Genomic DNA, 14,188 nt, shown 5'->3' with positions numbered 1-14,188 from the left:
CCTAACCAATTATGCATGTACGCTGAATTCGCCGACAAGCGTTTTTAAAAAACGAAGTAAATTAGTACAAATTGTTAGTAATTTTCATTAGAGTTTGAATAGCTCCTTTCACTAAATGGCTTTTAGTAACTTTAACGAGAGCTTAACTTATTTTATTTTATTCATTTTAGTGCAGTTCTGACAAAATTTTCTTGCTAAAAAATCTTTTGTTACACTACTTTATTTTATTAATTTGATTGTACATGTTAAATAAAAGCTTGTTTTTAAAAAATATTTTTTTTACTTATTGAAAATTTTGGTGAAGATTTGTTGAATTTTACTAAATTTGGTAAAAACTTTGAATCATTAATTTATATGCCATCTGATGCAGAATGAACTATACTTTTATAAAAATTAACGAAAAAAATTTGCTACGAAAAACATTGCAAATATTAAAAAAAAAAAAACACTGTACGGAAACATATTCTGGCTAGTGTATGTATCGAAACAATCCCATTTACAGATGGAAATACATACATACATATCGTATAAGAACACTTTTACAGAAGTACATTTAGATTTAATATATAATGTTTTCAAGGCTATAAAAAACTCAAAATTTACGAGAACTTGAATAAAATGTCGCCTGTAGTCATTAGTTAATTGGAGCACTAATTAATCAATTATTTATTTTCACAACTATAGGATATTGAAAATTTAGACCAAGACCTCGACGAGATTCGGAATAGCTATTATGAGATGCCAGCAGCATCGGCAACCTACTCTGGCGTCCCGCTCGATCGTTTGCAAATGTTGATCGCCCAATATAGGCCAACGTAAGTTCATACCTTCATACCTTTGTAGGGCGAATTCATAAAATATATATGTATTACAATATTTTCCATTGGTTACCAATTTACAGATCTTACATGCGCACTGCCGGGTGGAACAGCGGCATGAATGAGCTCTTTCGTACGCCTGAGTCGAAACGTCAAGTAAGATATCGACAGTGCTACTTCAACCCGATCTCGTGCTTTAAGAAGTAAGATGCTTAAGAAACTTAAGATGCCAAGACAAAGTAAAGTAAAGTATGGGGAAACGTTTGACTTAAATTTGTAAATACATACAATATCTATTAAATAAGGCATAAAAAACATATTGAGCCCACAGCTATTCGATTTATAAAAAAAAATAACATTTCAAACAGCAACCGCTTAGCCCCAATTAACTATGTAATTTGTAATAAAATCTTTAAACGAATGTTACGTATAGCTCTGAATTTTACTATTCTTCTATGTTTACCATATTGCTTACATGTATGTACAGTGTACACACTTTTCTCGAAATGTGTGTTTTTTTTTAATAATTAATCAGAAGACTCTGAAATAAAATTTAGCAATCATACTACATTCTTATGTACATATGTATGTACATAATTATGGCTGATTACATAAATAATATCAGAAAATTTCTAATACAGAATTTTTATTCAACCGATCCACACACTCACATTTAAAGCCTATAATAGACATCATGAAAAAATGATAGTGTTGTGTTGTTAAATCCTAAACTTATATACTAGGTACCTACGTATGCATATATGTATATGTAGTTCTCAATTTCGTTAAGAGGGAATGCATCTGATCTGGTAAAAATGTGCATATATTTTAAATGCAAATTTTTAAACAATATTTTAACTAAAAATTTCACATGTTTGTATTAATCACTATCCAAAAGAGTATATGAAACCTCTTAGAATAATGTAATTTTAAATAACGTATTCAAAGTATGACATTTGTATATGTATAGTGATATTTATTGTTAATAAATTTAAATTTGGAACAAAATCTAACTGGAAACGTTGAGCTTTTCTGAAATGGCAAATAAACCACAAAAATGCACAGACTTATTAGGGCACAAATAAGGACTGTATGTATGTCTCTTTTGTTTTTTGTAAAATTAATATTAGAACAAAAAAATCCTGCAATGAAACCGCAGCCCGACTCAAATTTAAGTATTTGGTATAGTAATGACCAGGGAACGGATTTTATGGAAATTGCCTTTTTTCTGCTAAAGAGATAGAGTATATCAGATTAAGAATGTCCACGATTTAGATTTCCCTGATTCCATATATACACCTTTGATGTTGCCTTTTTTTTGGTTTTTTAATCGTTTTAAAAGTTTTAAACGTTCCATATTTAAAATGGGCGCCACTTGTATCAGTCAACTCACGTCGGCGCACGTTTAGTACATTCAAGGCTTTTCTTCGGGAAAATCGAATGAAAATGCTGCCAGAAAACTTCAAAATCCATCTTGTGGTTCAATGTTACTACAACTATACAAATTAAAGTTTTGTGAGTTAAAAACTCGAAAGGAAAAAATAGCCAAAGATTCAAAGTAGACATTTTTTAGTGCTTTTTCTAGTGCTTTTTCCTGCCAATTTCGCTATTTTATTTTACCTTTTCTGGCGTATTTCGTTATTTTATTTTGCCCTTTTTATAGGTTTTTAGGTCCAAAAAATCCATTCCCTGGCAATGACCCTCCATGAATCTTCCCTTTCTACGATAATTTTAAGAGGTGCCGCATGAAGCGTTAATTTTTTCCATAAGAATAACGCATACGAAAAGGTTGTTCTCTTCTGAGGTCAATATAATTTTCTAGGAGCAATCAAAACGCTCGAAACTATAAGGATACGTTGATTAAATGCCATTTAGGTATTATTCAGCCTCAGATTCTTTTGCTTTGTTTGGGTAAAATCTAGTAATTAGTTCAAAATGGCGACCATTTAAATAAAAGTAAATTTTAATTCTTTTAAATATCGTTTTTGCGACCTAATCTTTGATATTGTGCCACGGGATTCAGAACCGTTTTTCAGAAAAAATAAAATAAGGGTCTCATGAAATTCAAAGTAGATTATGGCCTCAAAGTTCGTAACAAATCGACGACATCGATTGTGTCTGGTCGTTGAATGCATATGGAATGGGCCATATATGTATCATGTGACACACGTACTACATACGAATTACTGTGGTTTTTTTTATTCAATGTTGTGAATTTACATAGGAAAATTTATTTCTGTGGACAAGCAACAATAATTTACAGTTTGTTAGAAGTTATAATTTCTATTTCGGAGATCACCACATCGTCTAATTAGTTTTCTTCATCGAGTTCACTGGGATTCGAACCACCGACTCTGGCTGAAAGGCCAGTAAATAACAAACAAAAATACTTCAGGATGAGCACGCACGCCTTCAAGTTAAATTTCTAAAAATATAACTCAACTAAAAGGTCAAATACACGATACCAGCATGTTGGCGCCATCAAGTGTTGGTGCCAGCCGATTGACCGTGTATGTTCTTGTGGTATTTTGATATTTTTTTGATTGTACCAGCATGCTGGTGTCGTGAATGGTGAAATTCAGGGACGTGAACCGGTTTTGAGCCGGAAAGCCGCTTTTTCTATAAACTAACTGAGCCATTAACCGAACCGAAATTTTCCACAAGTGTTTGATCCGAACCGAAAACCGAACCACTTTTTATAAAGGTTTAAAAGTTCGTCCGTCATCAAATTTTCAATAGACAAATTTACCCCCTTTTTATTTTTGTTAAATATGGTAATACATACCATGTTTGTTCACCAATGGGGCAATATCAAATGTTAGGGCAACCGATCTCATTTGACAGACACTTGACACTCATCCTTGCGCGTTGTTGCACTTGACACTTGACGCATACACTTGCGCGTTATTTTTTTTATTATTTCCGAACCGTTGAACCGAACCGAAACCCCGGTTCAAAGGCCAAAAAAACCGCCTTGACGAACCAAACCAAAAGTGCAAAAACGGTTCGAACCGCTGAACCGAACCGACCAAATTTTTCATCCGGTTCACGTCCTAGGTGAAATTAGATCCAGTTTTCAAGTACAAAGTATTTTGGCGGAAATTTCTTGCATTTTATGAGAAAAAGTCGTGTTTGTTCAGAATTAAAGTTCACAATATTGCAGTTGTGAATTAAAAAAAAAAAAAAAAGTTCAACAAAATGGTAGAAAAACTATGAAATTTCAGCTCTATTCATTTCGATCTTTTCCGGACCTCTTTTGTAAAGAAATAAATATTGTCCCAGCATGCTGGTATGTTATATCGATGGCTGAGTGGAAGATCGACCTATCTCGGCAGCCAGTTCGAAAACGCTCTATCTCAAAAAACTTTTCAAGAACCCCCCTATATGTGGTCATATAATTTCTAGCGGAACGTGGTTTGACTTTACGAAACCCCGACAAATATTTAGCTTATCGATTAATGGAAATTTTCATGGCATACTTAAATACCAGCTCAATATGACCCATTTTTGGCTGGACACATCAAGGCACACGCAAACAAGGTACGAGGATGCGCGAGCGGCATTTCTGAGCGCTTAATTGTTAAATGCCGCTGTCAATAGTGATTTGTTCCAAGTTTTTGCGTTCAAGAAAAAAAGTTTAAATGTTTATCTTATAAATGGAGGAACCACCACCACGTTATGGCGAAATTATTCTTTTTTATACAAGTCTCATTAAAAACAATATATTCTACACATTTTCGTACTAGGCTACGACGATGCGAAAACTAAGTAAATATCGATGGTCCTCTAAAATAACGACACAACTCAAAATTCAAAAACTTGCTAGTGTTAAGTGGCTCATCTCTCTAATCCTTGACTAATCGTTACTACTTTCTGTAGTAATCTATACTTACTTTAGAAAGGATTAGACAAAGATTTGAGACATGAGTCAATTAACAGTAACATGGTATTTTGTCTTTTGAATATTGGAATGTATCGTTATTGCAGAGAACCATCGAAATGTCCACATTTCTATGCGTGTAAATATGAGGTCTTCGGATTTCAAGATGTGATCAAAACCAACCGATATTCGGTAGGAAAAGCCGCGAAATGAAAATACTGCTACCCGTACATAGTTATCTATGTATGTACTTACCTATGTCTTATCCCCAATTTTTTTATTTACGACCAAAAATTGTGCGTCTTTTGTTCTTCCATTATGGTTTCGCGAGAGGTTGTGGGCATTTGTTGCCTTGAAAAATTGTATTTTTTTGGTAATCTACATATGCATACATATGTATATATATGTAAGTACATAATAGCTCTGATCCAATACTTTTCGTGAAAAATCCTGTAAAACTGTCAAACAGCTAAATTACTCTCTGAAGTGAGAGTAAAAAGTGAGTAACAGCAAAAAGTACGGGAACATAAAAACCATTTTTCCTGTAAAAACGTCAACCAGTTATTGCTTGACACTTTTCATGATTTTACCAGAAGAAAAAGTCCGGGTAAAATCTTGCAGCTTCATTCTCTACACAACTCTCCAAAAGTCGCTCTCATTTACAGGATTTTGGAGGATTTCGGAGTACGGGAACATTTTTCCTGCAAGTTCGTGTAAAATCCTATAAGTTCATGGAGTACTGGATCAGAGCTAATAGTTACAAGCATTTAATATTGAACATCTGATGAGGTGGGTACCCAGATATCACCAAGATAAATATGTAACCAATAAGGTGGAAGACGTAGTGATGCTGAAGAATGAAGTGTGGGCATTGAAGCTGAAGTGGCCGCTTGTAGGATTATTGACTAAAGGAGCACCTCATAAATATTAAATAGATAGATAGATAACTTGTTTTACGATCGGTGCAACAAGTGTAATAACAAGTGCACACAAATGCTTACTCTATATCGTATAACTACGGTGACCAGATGTCTGTGGCCAATAATTGGGACATCTCTAAAGCATCGAATCCGAACATACAATTTTGTTTTTAGAATAAAAACACATAACATCTTTTAATACAGTTTTATTTAAAACAAAATAAAGAGAAAATAACTTGAATCGCAAAAATTGATACACACCATATACATATACGGTGGCGAGAATGTAAAGAGGGAAAGACATTTAGCAAATTTTTGGCCACTTTTCTTTGTTAAATTTTATTTTTTATTTATTATGAAAATATAACTTACTATCTAAAAAAAAAACATATAAATCAAAATTTCAAACCTTGTAGAGCATTTATAAAAATTCGACGAATTTCACCAAATGTTGATCAAAATTGTAATCAGACTTTCTAGAATTTTTTGCATGCAGTTTTGTAGTTCATTAAATTTTAGTATAAAAAGTGTAAGTTTGAAGTAGCTTGGACTTACCGTCGATTTTTGGCAATTTTTTGTTCGCACACTTTTTCTTCCATACAAAGGCTTCATACATGGGCTACACAACTGCATAAGTACATAGAATGTTTCTAAGAAATCGAATTAAAAAGCTCAAAGTTTTGATGAAACTTTGTCGAATTTTGATAACTTTTGTACAAAGTTTGAATTTTACCTACATGGTCCTTGTTAATAACGAGCTACACTTTCATAAACAAATTATATACATTGAATAAGCGTAAATGGAATAGCCGAAGAAGCTTAAATGCCTCTTCCCTATTTATATTACCGCCACTGTATCTACAGCTTATATCTTTCATATCTATGATTTTTTGAGGGAATTACTTAGTATTATTTTTTATAACTTCACTAAATTCAAAAACTTAACAAATAATTATAAACACATTACTAAAACAGTATACAAGAATGAAAGGCGCCCTATGTTTTTGGAGACTCTTATTAAATTAATAAAAAAAAAACACTGAAAATCGGGATTTAATCGGTAAATATGAAAAATCTGGACAAATATACGTTCCTACATTTAAAAAATATTCAGCGGGACATTTTTCTCAAAATCGGCACTGTCCCGCCAAAATCAGTACGAATGGTCACCGTGAGTATAACGCACATATACACACACATATTCATGTACATAAATATGTATTTATGTATGCGTATGCAATGCATTGAACTCAACCCAGTGGGAAAATGTAATGCATGGAATCGAAAAAAATAATGAGTAACATGGCCGTTTTCACATTCGAAAATGCATATACTCCTAGAGCATCTAGATGCTCAAGATTTCGGACGGTAAGGGCTCAATATATTAATCAGTAATAGAATCTAAGACTCATAAGAAAAGCATTATATCGAGCCCTAGCCGCCAAAATAGGAGAAGCTCGGCCAAACAGCGAAATTTTTTTCAAAATTTTATTTTTAATGCAGAAATGCATCCAGATGTTCTAGGAATATTTCTGCATCAAAAAAAAAAATTAAAAAAAAAATGTCTCACGCTATTTTGGCGGTAAGGGCTCGATATTATTTATCATTCCTGGAATGCTGTATGCATAGGGCTGCATTAAAATTTCAAACAAGCAAAAGCACTAGTATACAGGCCTAGTGGAAATTAAATTGAAATCAGCAAGAAACCGCGGAATTTTTTGAAGCGTGCTTTGACAGATGATTAGCGATGCCCTATTTGAAGATCAGTGGCTTATTCAAACTTTTAGCAGGTGTTGCCAAAATTCATCAATTAAATAGAAAAAAATTAAAAACTATTGCATGAAGTGAAAGGGTGATACTAACCTAACGAAAGCATTGTGAAAAGGACCATTTGAAAAAGCATTGGACCAATGGACCAAACGAAAAAAATTTAACAAATTTGGTCCGTTTGGACCAAAACGGCAAACATGCTTATAAAACAACAACAAGATACGTTCGCTTACAGTTCGCCAGAATTTGACTTTATTTCTGGAAATTCATGGCCGCTCGCTCATGAATTGTTCACACTTTGTCACTTAAACAGCTTGCATATGAATGCATACAACCGATTTCTACTGGGTAACGAAACGTGATGGCTGCTCTGCATTAGATGTCAACTAACTTGTAACTAGCTACTTTTAGAAAATAAAATATTAATAAGAAAAACAAACTATTTTGTTACTTTATTTTATTACATTTCCTAATTTTTTTACATAGTTATTCTGCTGTAGGTGGTCTCATATATTCGAACTCCGTCAGACATAACTTCAAAATGATTGATCTTCCTTTTATTTGTATTTGTGTGGTGCAGAAAGAAAGTGTATTCAAATTAAAATTTGCCTGAAGATATTTAAGTAAAAACTTCTTTAGAGAAAACTATCTCTCGATTGTGGCTGCATTACTTTTCAACTAGTTTCAAGTTAGGTTTTTGTAGCAAACTACAAGTTATATATTTTAAAGAAATCCCGCAGAAAATTACTTTCAAGTGGGTTATTTTTTATCAACTGATAATTTTATGATATGTATGTATGTATGCATGTATGTATGTATGCATTGTATGCATTGCAGTGTTGTGAATAGTCACAAGCAAAATCGCAGCGAAAATCAACCTTAAAATATTTTTTCGCTTTAAGCGGAAGTGGAGAAGTTGAGTGGAGCAGTCAGTGGCTGTTGTTGGATGTTGGATCGAGTGAAGAAACATTCCATCAAATGTCTGCATGTGTCTTCCTTCATACATGCGTGTATGGATGGATATGAGTTTGTGCACTAATTCTTTTTAGTCGCGATTCTGACATACTTATACATACATACATACATACATACATATGTACTACTTTGTACAAATCTGACACCATGGGACAAATGGACAAATGGACGACGAACGTAGATGAGTGAACGCACGCGTAGCTGCGCGCGCAGTTGGGTACAACCACGAAACATGGTCAGAACAAGGCACAAAAATTTAGAGAATGTAATTTACAAGGCGTACAAAAACGCGTTCGAATGGAGGCAACGACGTCTCTTCCTTCCTTCCTTGCTGCTGTTGCCACTAGCGAGTTTTGTCTGATCTGACGTCGCTGCTATTGCAACTGTTCTAATACATACATATTTATGTATTTATGTATGGATGTATGTATGTGGCAGGGCAGCATATATGTATGTAGCTTTTATTTCAGCCACCCAATCGCGCTGTTTTTTTTTTCATTTGCTTGCGCCGAAACAAGTTCAAAGCATCCGGAAGATTTTAATTTTGTATGTTGCATGTTGTTTTCCGCTGCGTACTCTTGCATGTTGTTGTAGCTATGTAGCTACTTGGTCTTGCCAACTTCTGTGCAACTCTCTTTTAATTTCTGTTTATTTTTGCTAAGCATTCTTCATCGAATTCTTGGTGTGGAGATGTGGCATTCTTGCCCATGCACCACTACCTTGCTGCTTGTTGCAGTTGCTACTGGCATTTGAAATTGTAACAACACTGCAAGTGCGGTCGGGTTTGTTTGTGGGCATCGGTCAGTGTCTCGACCGCTGAACTGCCATGGCTATGGCTATGGCCAAGTACCTCGCTTTTGCCAATAAACAATCAACTCGGCTATAATGTGTTGTGTTGTTGGCAGTGATTCCTTAAGAAACCCGAAAGCCTAAATGTACTTGCTTTTAGTGTTTTAGTGCAGTGTCAGTGCAGTGCAGGCGCAGGCGCAAGCCAGCTTCATTTTTGCTCTTAATATTACTTCAGTAGTTAAGAGTTTATTTTTGCCCCTTCTGCGCAGTGCTGCTGTATGTGTGTGTGTGTACAGTGCACTGTGTAGCAAGTTGAATCCGTGCGTAGTTAATTGTATGTAATCTCAACTAAAAAATTAGTTTGAAAATGTTTGCGTAATAAAAGGTAAAGCAACTTTAAGACAGCTTCCGCAATTCACTTCCGACCCAACAAACATTTACATAGGTTGGAGAACAATGAGAAAACAATTCGAATAATAATATGTTTCTCTAAGGTAGAAGGTTAGAAGACGATTGGATAAACTGTCGGCAACTGTCGCACTATCTAAAAAAAAGGAGACTTAGTTCTGAATATCGAGAAAGAGGTTAGATATCTCATCGTATTCTAACGTTTAATTCTAATTGCTTTCTAATGTGTAGTGTTTTTCTAGTCATTCTCTAATCGATTTCTAACCTGATTTTCGATTCAAGAGCTACACTATAAAATATTTCTCTAACGTTAGAGACTTTGGTTGAAATTCACTCGGAAGAGAATTGCAGAACCTGCCCGTATGTTCTAATTTGGTTAGAGTTTGACTAGTTAGTTAGGTATGCTTAGTCAACAGTTTTTAGAAAAATAATACTGTAAGAGATGCGTTTCCTTAAGATTTGTTAAAAAAAAAATGTACATATGTACAAAGCGGAACTTTTTCTTATTTGGCAATAGGACCGTTTGTCGGTTTGGGCCGTGACCAAAAACCTTCGCCAGTTTCCTCTCTCCTTTGCAGATTTGCGCCAGTTGGTCGTTCAATTTGGTTTGTGTGAGAATCCGCTCGTTGGCTTCCCAACGGTGCGGAGTCTTTTCACCGAAGCGTCGTCATCCAAGCCAGCGCAATCGTTGAACATATTTTTATGCGCTTAACTATGCCCCGGTCGTGATTTTGGTTCGTCGAGAGGAGCTAAAAGTGGCGTCTCCTAAAACAGATTTCAACATTTTAATAGTCGGTGTGCGATATGTACACGTTGTGCATAGGTGCGCTCGGGTATAAGCAATTTGCTTGAAAAACAGTTTTGTTAAAGTCGCGACTTTCACTTATAAGTTTTGGCAATTTTTTTTATTTTTATTTTTTTTGTTGATATGCAAAGCCATGGAAGGTGGAAATTCAAACTTTGTACAAAAATTATGAAAATTCAAAAAAGGTTAATCAAAATTTCAAACTTCTGAATCATAATTTTTAGAAAACATTTAAATACTTAAGCACTTCTTTGGACAATTAAATTTTAGTATGTTCGACAATTTTTTTAAATACAAAGTTTAAAATTCTGGCGAACATTTGTTGAAATTGGTCGATTTTTTATAAATTATTTACAAAGTTGGTAATTTTGACTTGCATTATTTTTTTAGATACTTCCATAGAAAAATAATGGACGTCAAACAAAGAAGAGCAAAACTTGTTAAAATGTAACAATCATAAGGGATTTATATTTACCCCGATGACATTTCCAAATTATGGAGCAATATTTTTATAAGTTTTTATTTACATATACATATGTATACTAAAAGCAAACTAGCGAAATTCGGATGAGTAAATTTTTTTTTTACAATAAAAACATTCAATTTATACCACTGCGCCTATTTGCCCCACAATGTTGGGCCTACCGGCAATCGCGACCAACTGCTTCGTTGCGAACTATAATTTGAACTTCTTGCCATCCTTCCGCAACGCGCGCTACAAAATAAAATTAAAGTGCAAATAAAATCATAAAAGGTGAAAAAGCTGCCGCAGAAATCGTCCACTGAAAGGCCAACATAGGCCAAGTGAAACGATCTCGATGGCGTGCTGGCGCTTTTCTTATGGCTGCTGCTACCGCCAACGGCTTCTGCAGTTACCTTTTTGTCTTAACGACCCTACCTACTGAGTCAAGAATAGGCAGCAAGCCACTGCCATTGACCAGCCAAACATATTTGAGTGAATGTTTCCACTTGGCCATACACCGGCGGGGCTTCGTTCAGTTCAGTGTAAAGGCTCTAAAGAGCAAAGCGACGACTCGGCTCGCCATCCATCCAGCCTATCCATAATCAAAAAGAATGATTACAGATTTGTAATAGTTGTTACTTCTGCGGGATCGCCGCTAACCGCCAGAACAAGTAAAAATAAGAGAAACATGGCGTGGTTGAATCAAAGATGAGCGCATTGAGCGCTGCACATGCGCTATGCGATTGAATACTCCAACAGCTTTGGTGTGTGTGTGTGCATATGTTTGTAAGTATATATGGATATTTATGTATATAAAGGTACGGCAAGATTAAATTTGCAACCAATATACTTATGTCAGTATGTATGTATGTACATATGTACTTATATGCATACTTTGCGGCAAATCGAATTAGTTTAGAACAAGCTAGGTCAAAATATTTTTTGGCGGTTGATAGGATAGATACTGCCGTGTCAGTCCATTAATTTCAACTTTCCATAACCAGAGAAGGTCACTTAGATCATTTACTCTGTAGTTTTAACCAAAGAATAACCTTCATTGAATTTATGTACATATGAATACCTATTAAGGGGTTGCAAAAATCAACTCATGAATTAACTCGAGTCTATCGAGCCGCTATTGAGTTGAATTCAGTTGAATGCAGATACTAAGAAAACATGTGAGTTCTTGTCTTTCAATAGCGGGTAAACAAACGAAACCACCAACCACTGCTTAACGATGATTTCAACTCAACAGCGGCGCTAGACTTGAGTTATGGGATGAGTCCATGAGTTGATTCTTGCAACCCTTTAATACCTAACCACTTATTAAATAAGATGCTGCTGTTATACTTTTTATAAAAGATCGAGCGCGCAAGTCCAATATGATTTCTGAGCTTAGGCCGAACCTATTCTGGCTGAGCCGTCCTCCATCTCATTTCTCTGTATTCCCTTGTGATCTGGCACCCACAGTAGCAAGGGCATTGAGTTTATCACACTTATTACGGTAACCTCAACGTAAGTTCATCTCTGCACACCGACTTATGGCGTAGATCTAAGCTTGGAGGATGCTCGTGAATTTTCTTCTGGACACGAAAAGGGACCATAGATAGCTGCTCCAATGTCGGCTGGTGTTTTGGAGCCTTCGATGTACTACTGCATAGTGATGGTCTGAACATGCCCCTCCATAATGGAGCTGCTCCAAGTCGACTTGATACGGAGCTGTATTTCTTAATTTCTTTCCAAAAAACCACAGTATACAGTAAACCAACCATTGACTATATATCCCACTGGGAAAATAGATAAGCGCCTTACGAGGTAAGCCATGTTTTCTTTCAGTTTTTAGTACCAAAATTGTCATCATGGTCAATGTCATCTACTAGTTAAGCGCGAAATGAACACCTCCGACGACGCATTACGTTGTCAGTTGCAAAATAACGTGCAGCCGAAGTTATTTCACAGCACCGAACTACTCCGAGCGACTTACACTTCACCCGGCGGTTCATACCACGTCACTGAAGAATCTCCCTTACTTTAACAAAAAAAGACGTGACCGCCTTATGTAAGTAGGAATTTAGAAGGTACATTCGGTATCAAACATACTTCTGAGTCGCTTTACAAAGTAAGTTACGTGTAATGCAGAGCAGTCGATCGGAGTAGTTCGGTACTTGGAAATAACTTCGGTTGCACATTATTTTGCAACTGACAACGTAATGTGTCATCGGACGTGTTCATTTTGCGCTTTACTAGTAGCTGACATTAGCCATGATGACAATTTTGGTACTAAAAACTGAAAGAAAACATGGATGGCTTACCTCGTAAGGTGCTTACCTATTTTCCCAGTGGGATGCCTATTTGAAAATTAATACATGAAATACTGTGCATGTATAGGATTTTTTTGTCATTAACCCATAGGCAACGACTGGTGCAAAAGTACCCATAAATATTTGTTGATATATTTGACATGTAAATTTGAAGAGCAAAATTCGTAAAAAATTATAATAATACAAAAATACTGTTAATCACTAGATACTGTATACTGTATACTGTAGGAACTGCATCCGGTCATAATCACTTACGCTACACGCGTGATTTGTTTGAAATTTTGTTTTTCTCGTTATTTTATTTTATGTGACTTGAAAATTTTTTTTGACTATAAGAAAATATTGATATTGGATTTAATTGGGTTAACGAAAACGACAAATGTGAAAAAATATCAAACAAATTGTCAAATAAGCATATTTATATTTTTTGTTTTGTCTATCTGGATTACTGTATACTGTGCAAAAAACTATCCTATTTAAAATAAAATATTGAAGTATTTCAAAATTTCAATTTTGTGGGAAATCGCAACCAAAGTTTTATCATTTTATACTGCTGGTATACAAAAAGACAGATGGAAATACAAATATCTTTGCCATATTTGACAATTTTGGTTTACTGTTAAACTGAACATATTCTAATGTGTATCAACCTTATTAATTGCATAATATAATCTCCAAAAACGTAAATTTTGAGTTACATCTCTATATTATTAAACGTGCGATATCATTGAAATGCTAGTAGGAGCTGAGGTCTTAAATTCTCCTTATTCCATATTTACATAGGTCAAGAACTACTTTTGTTACTGTCGTGTGATTAATTTATTATGACGAACGACTAATGAATATTGACCTATTACTAGCAACCGTCGACTCATGTTTATTGACTATTGATAAATGACTTCGGACCTATCACTTGGTACAAACGACTTATGACAAAGAACCGTTAAAGGTGGGTCCAGCCCACAAAATACCCTGATTGCTCAGAGTGCAAATATACATACACGAATTTAAACGATTAAGAGGTTTTAAAATTTATCTG

At 34.9% G+C, this 14,188-nt stretch overlaps 1 protein-coding gene across 3 annotated transcripts in view; it reads left to right on the top strand.

The window, feature by feature from the left end:
• LOC118741486 overlaps positions 1 to 14,188 on the top strand; it is a 94,045-nt gene that overhangs the window by 77,756 nt on the left and 2,101 nt on the right. For 2 of the 3 annotated variants that reach the window (XM_036473484.1, XM_036473485.1), the window contains exons 3-4: positions 685 to 815; positions 902 to 1,325. The exons of the other annotated variant lie outside the window; for it this stretch is intronic. In XM_036473484.1, the coding sequence (XP_036329377.1) occupies positions 685 to 815; positions 902 to 1,025 (255 nt within the window). In that variant the 3' untranslated portion in view covers positions 1,026 to 1,325. Of the gene's footprint in view, positions 1 to 684; positions 816 to 901; positions 1,326 to 14,188 lie in introns of those variants that run through there. 3 annotated transcript variants of the gene reach the window in all.

This window comes from Rhagoletis pomonella, unplaced genomic scaffold (assembly GCF_013731165.1).
Source record: "Rhagoletis pomonella isolate Grant_MI unplaced genomic scaffold, Rhpom_1.0 Rhpom_scaffold_00006, whole genome shotgun sequence".
Taxonomy (NCBI): Eukaryota; Metazoa; Arthropoda; class Insecta; order Diptera; family Tephritidae; genus Rhagoletis; species Rhagoletis pomonella.
Note: the sequence above shows the minus strand (reverse complement) of the source record. Positions and strands in the feature narration are given on the sequence as shown.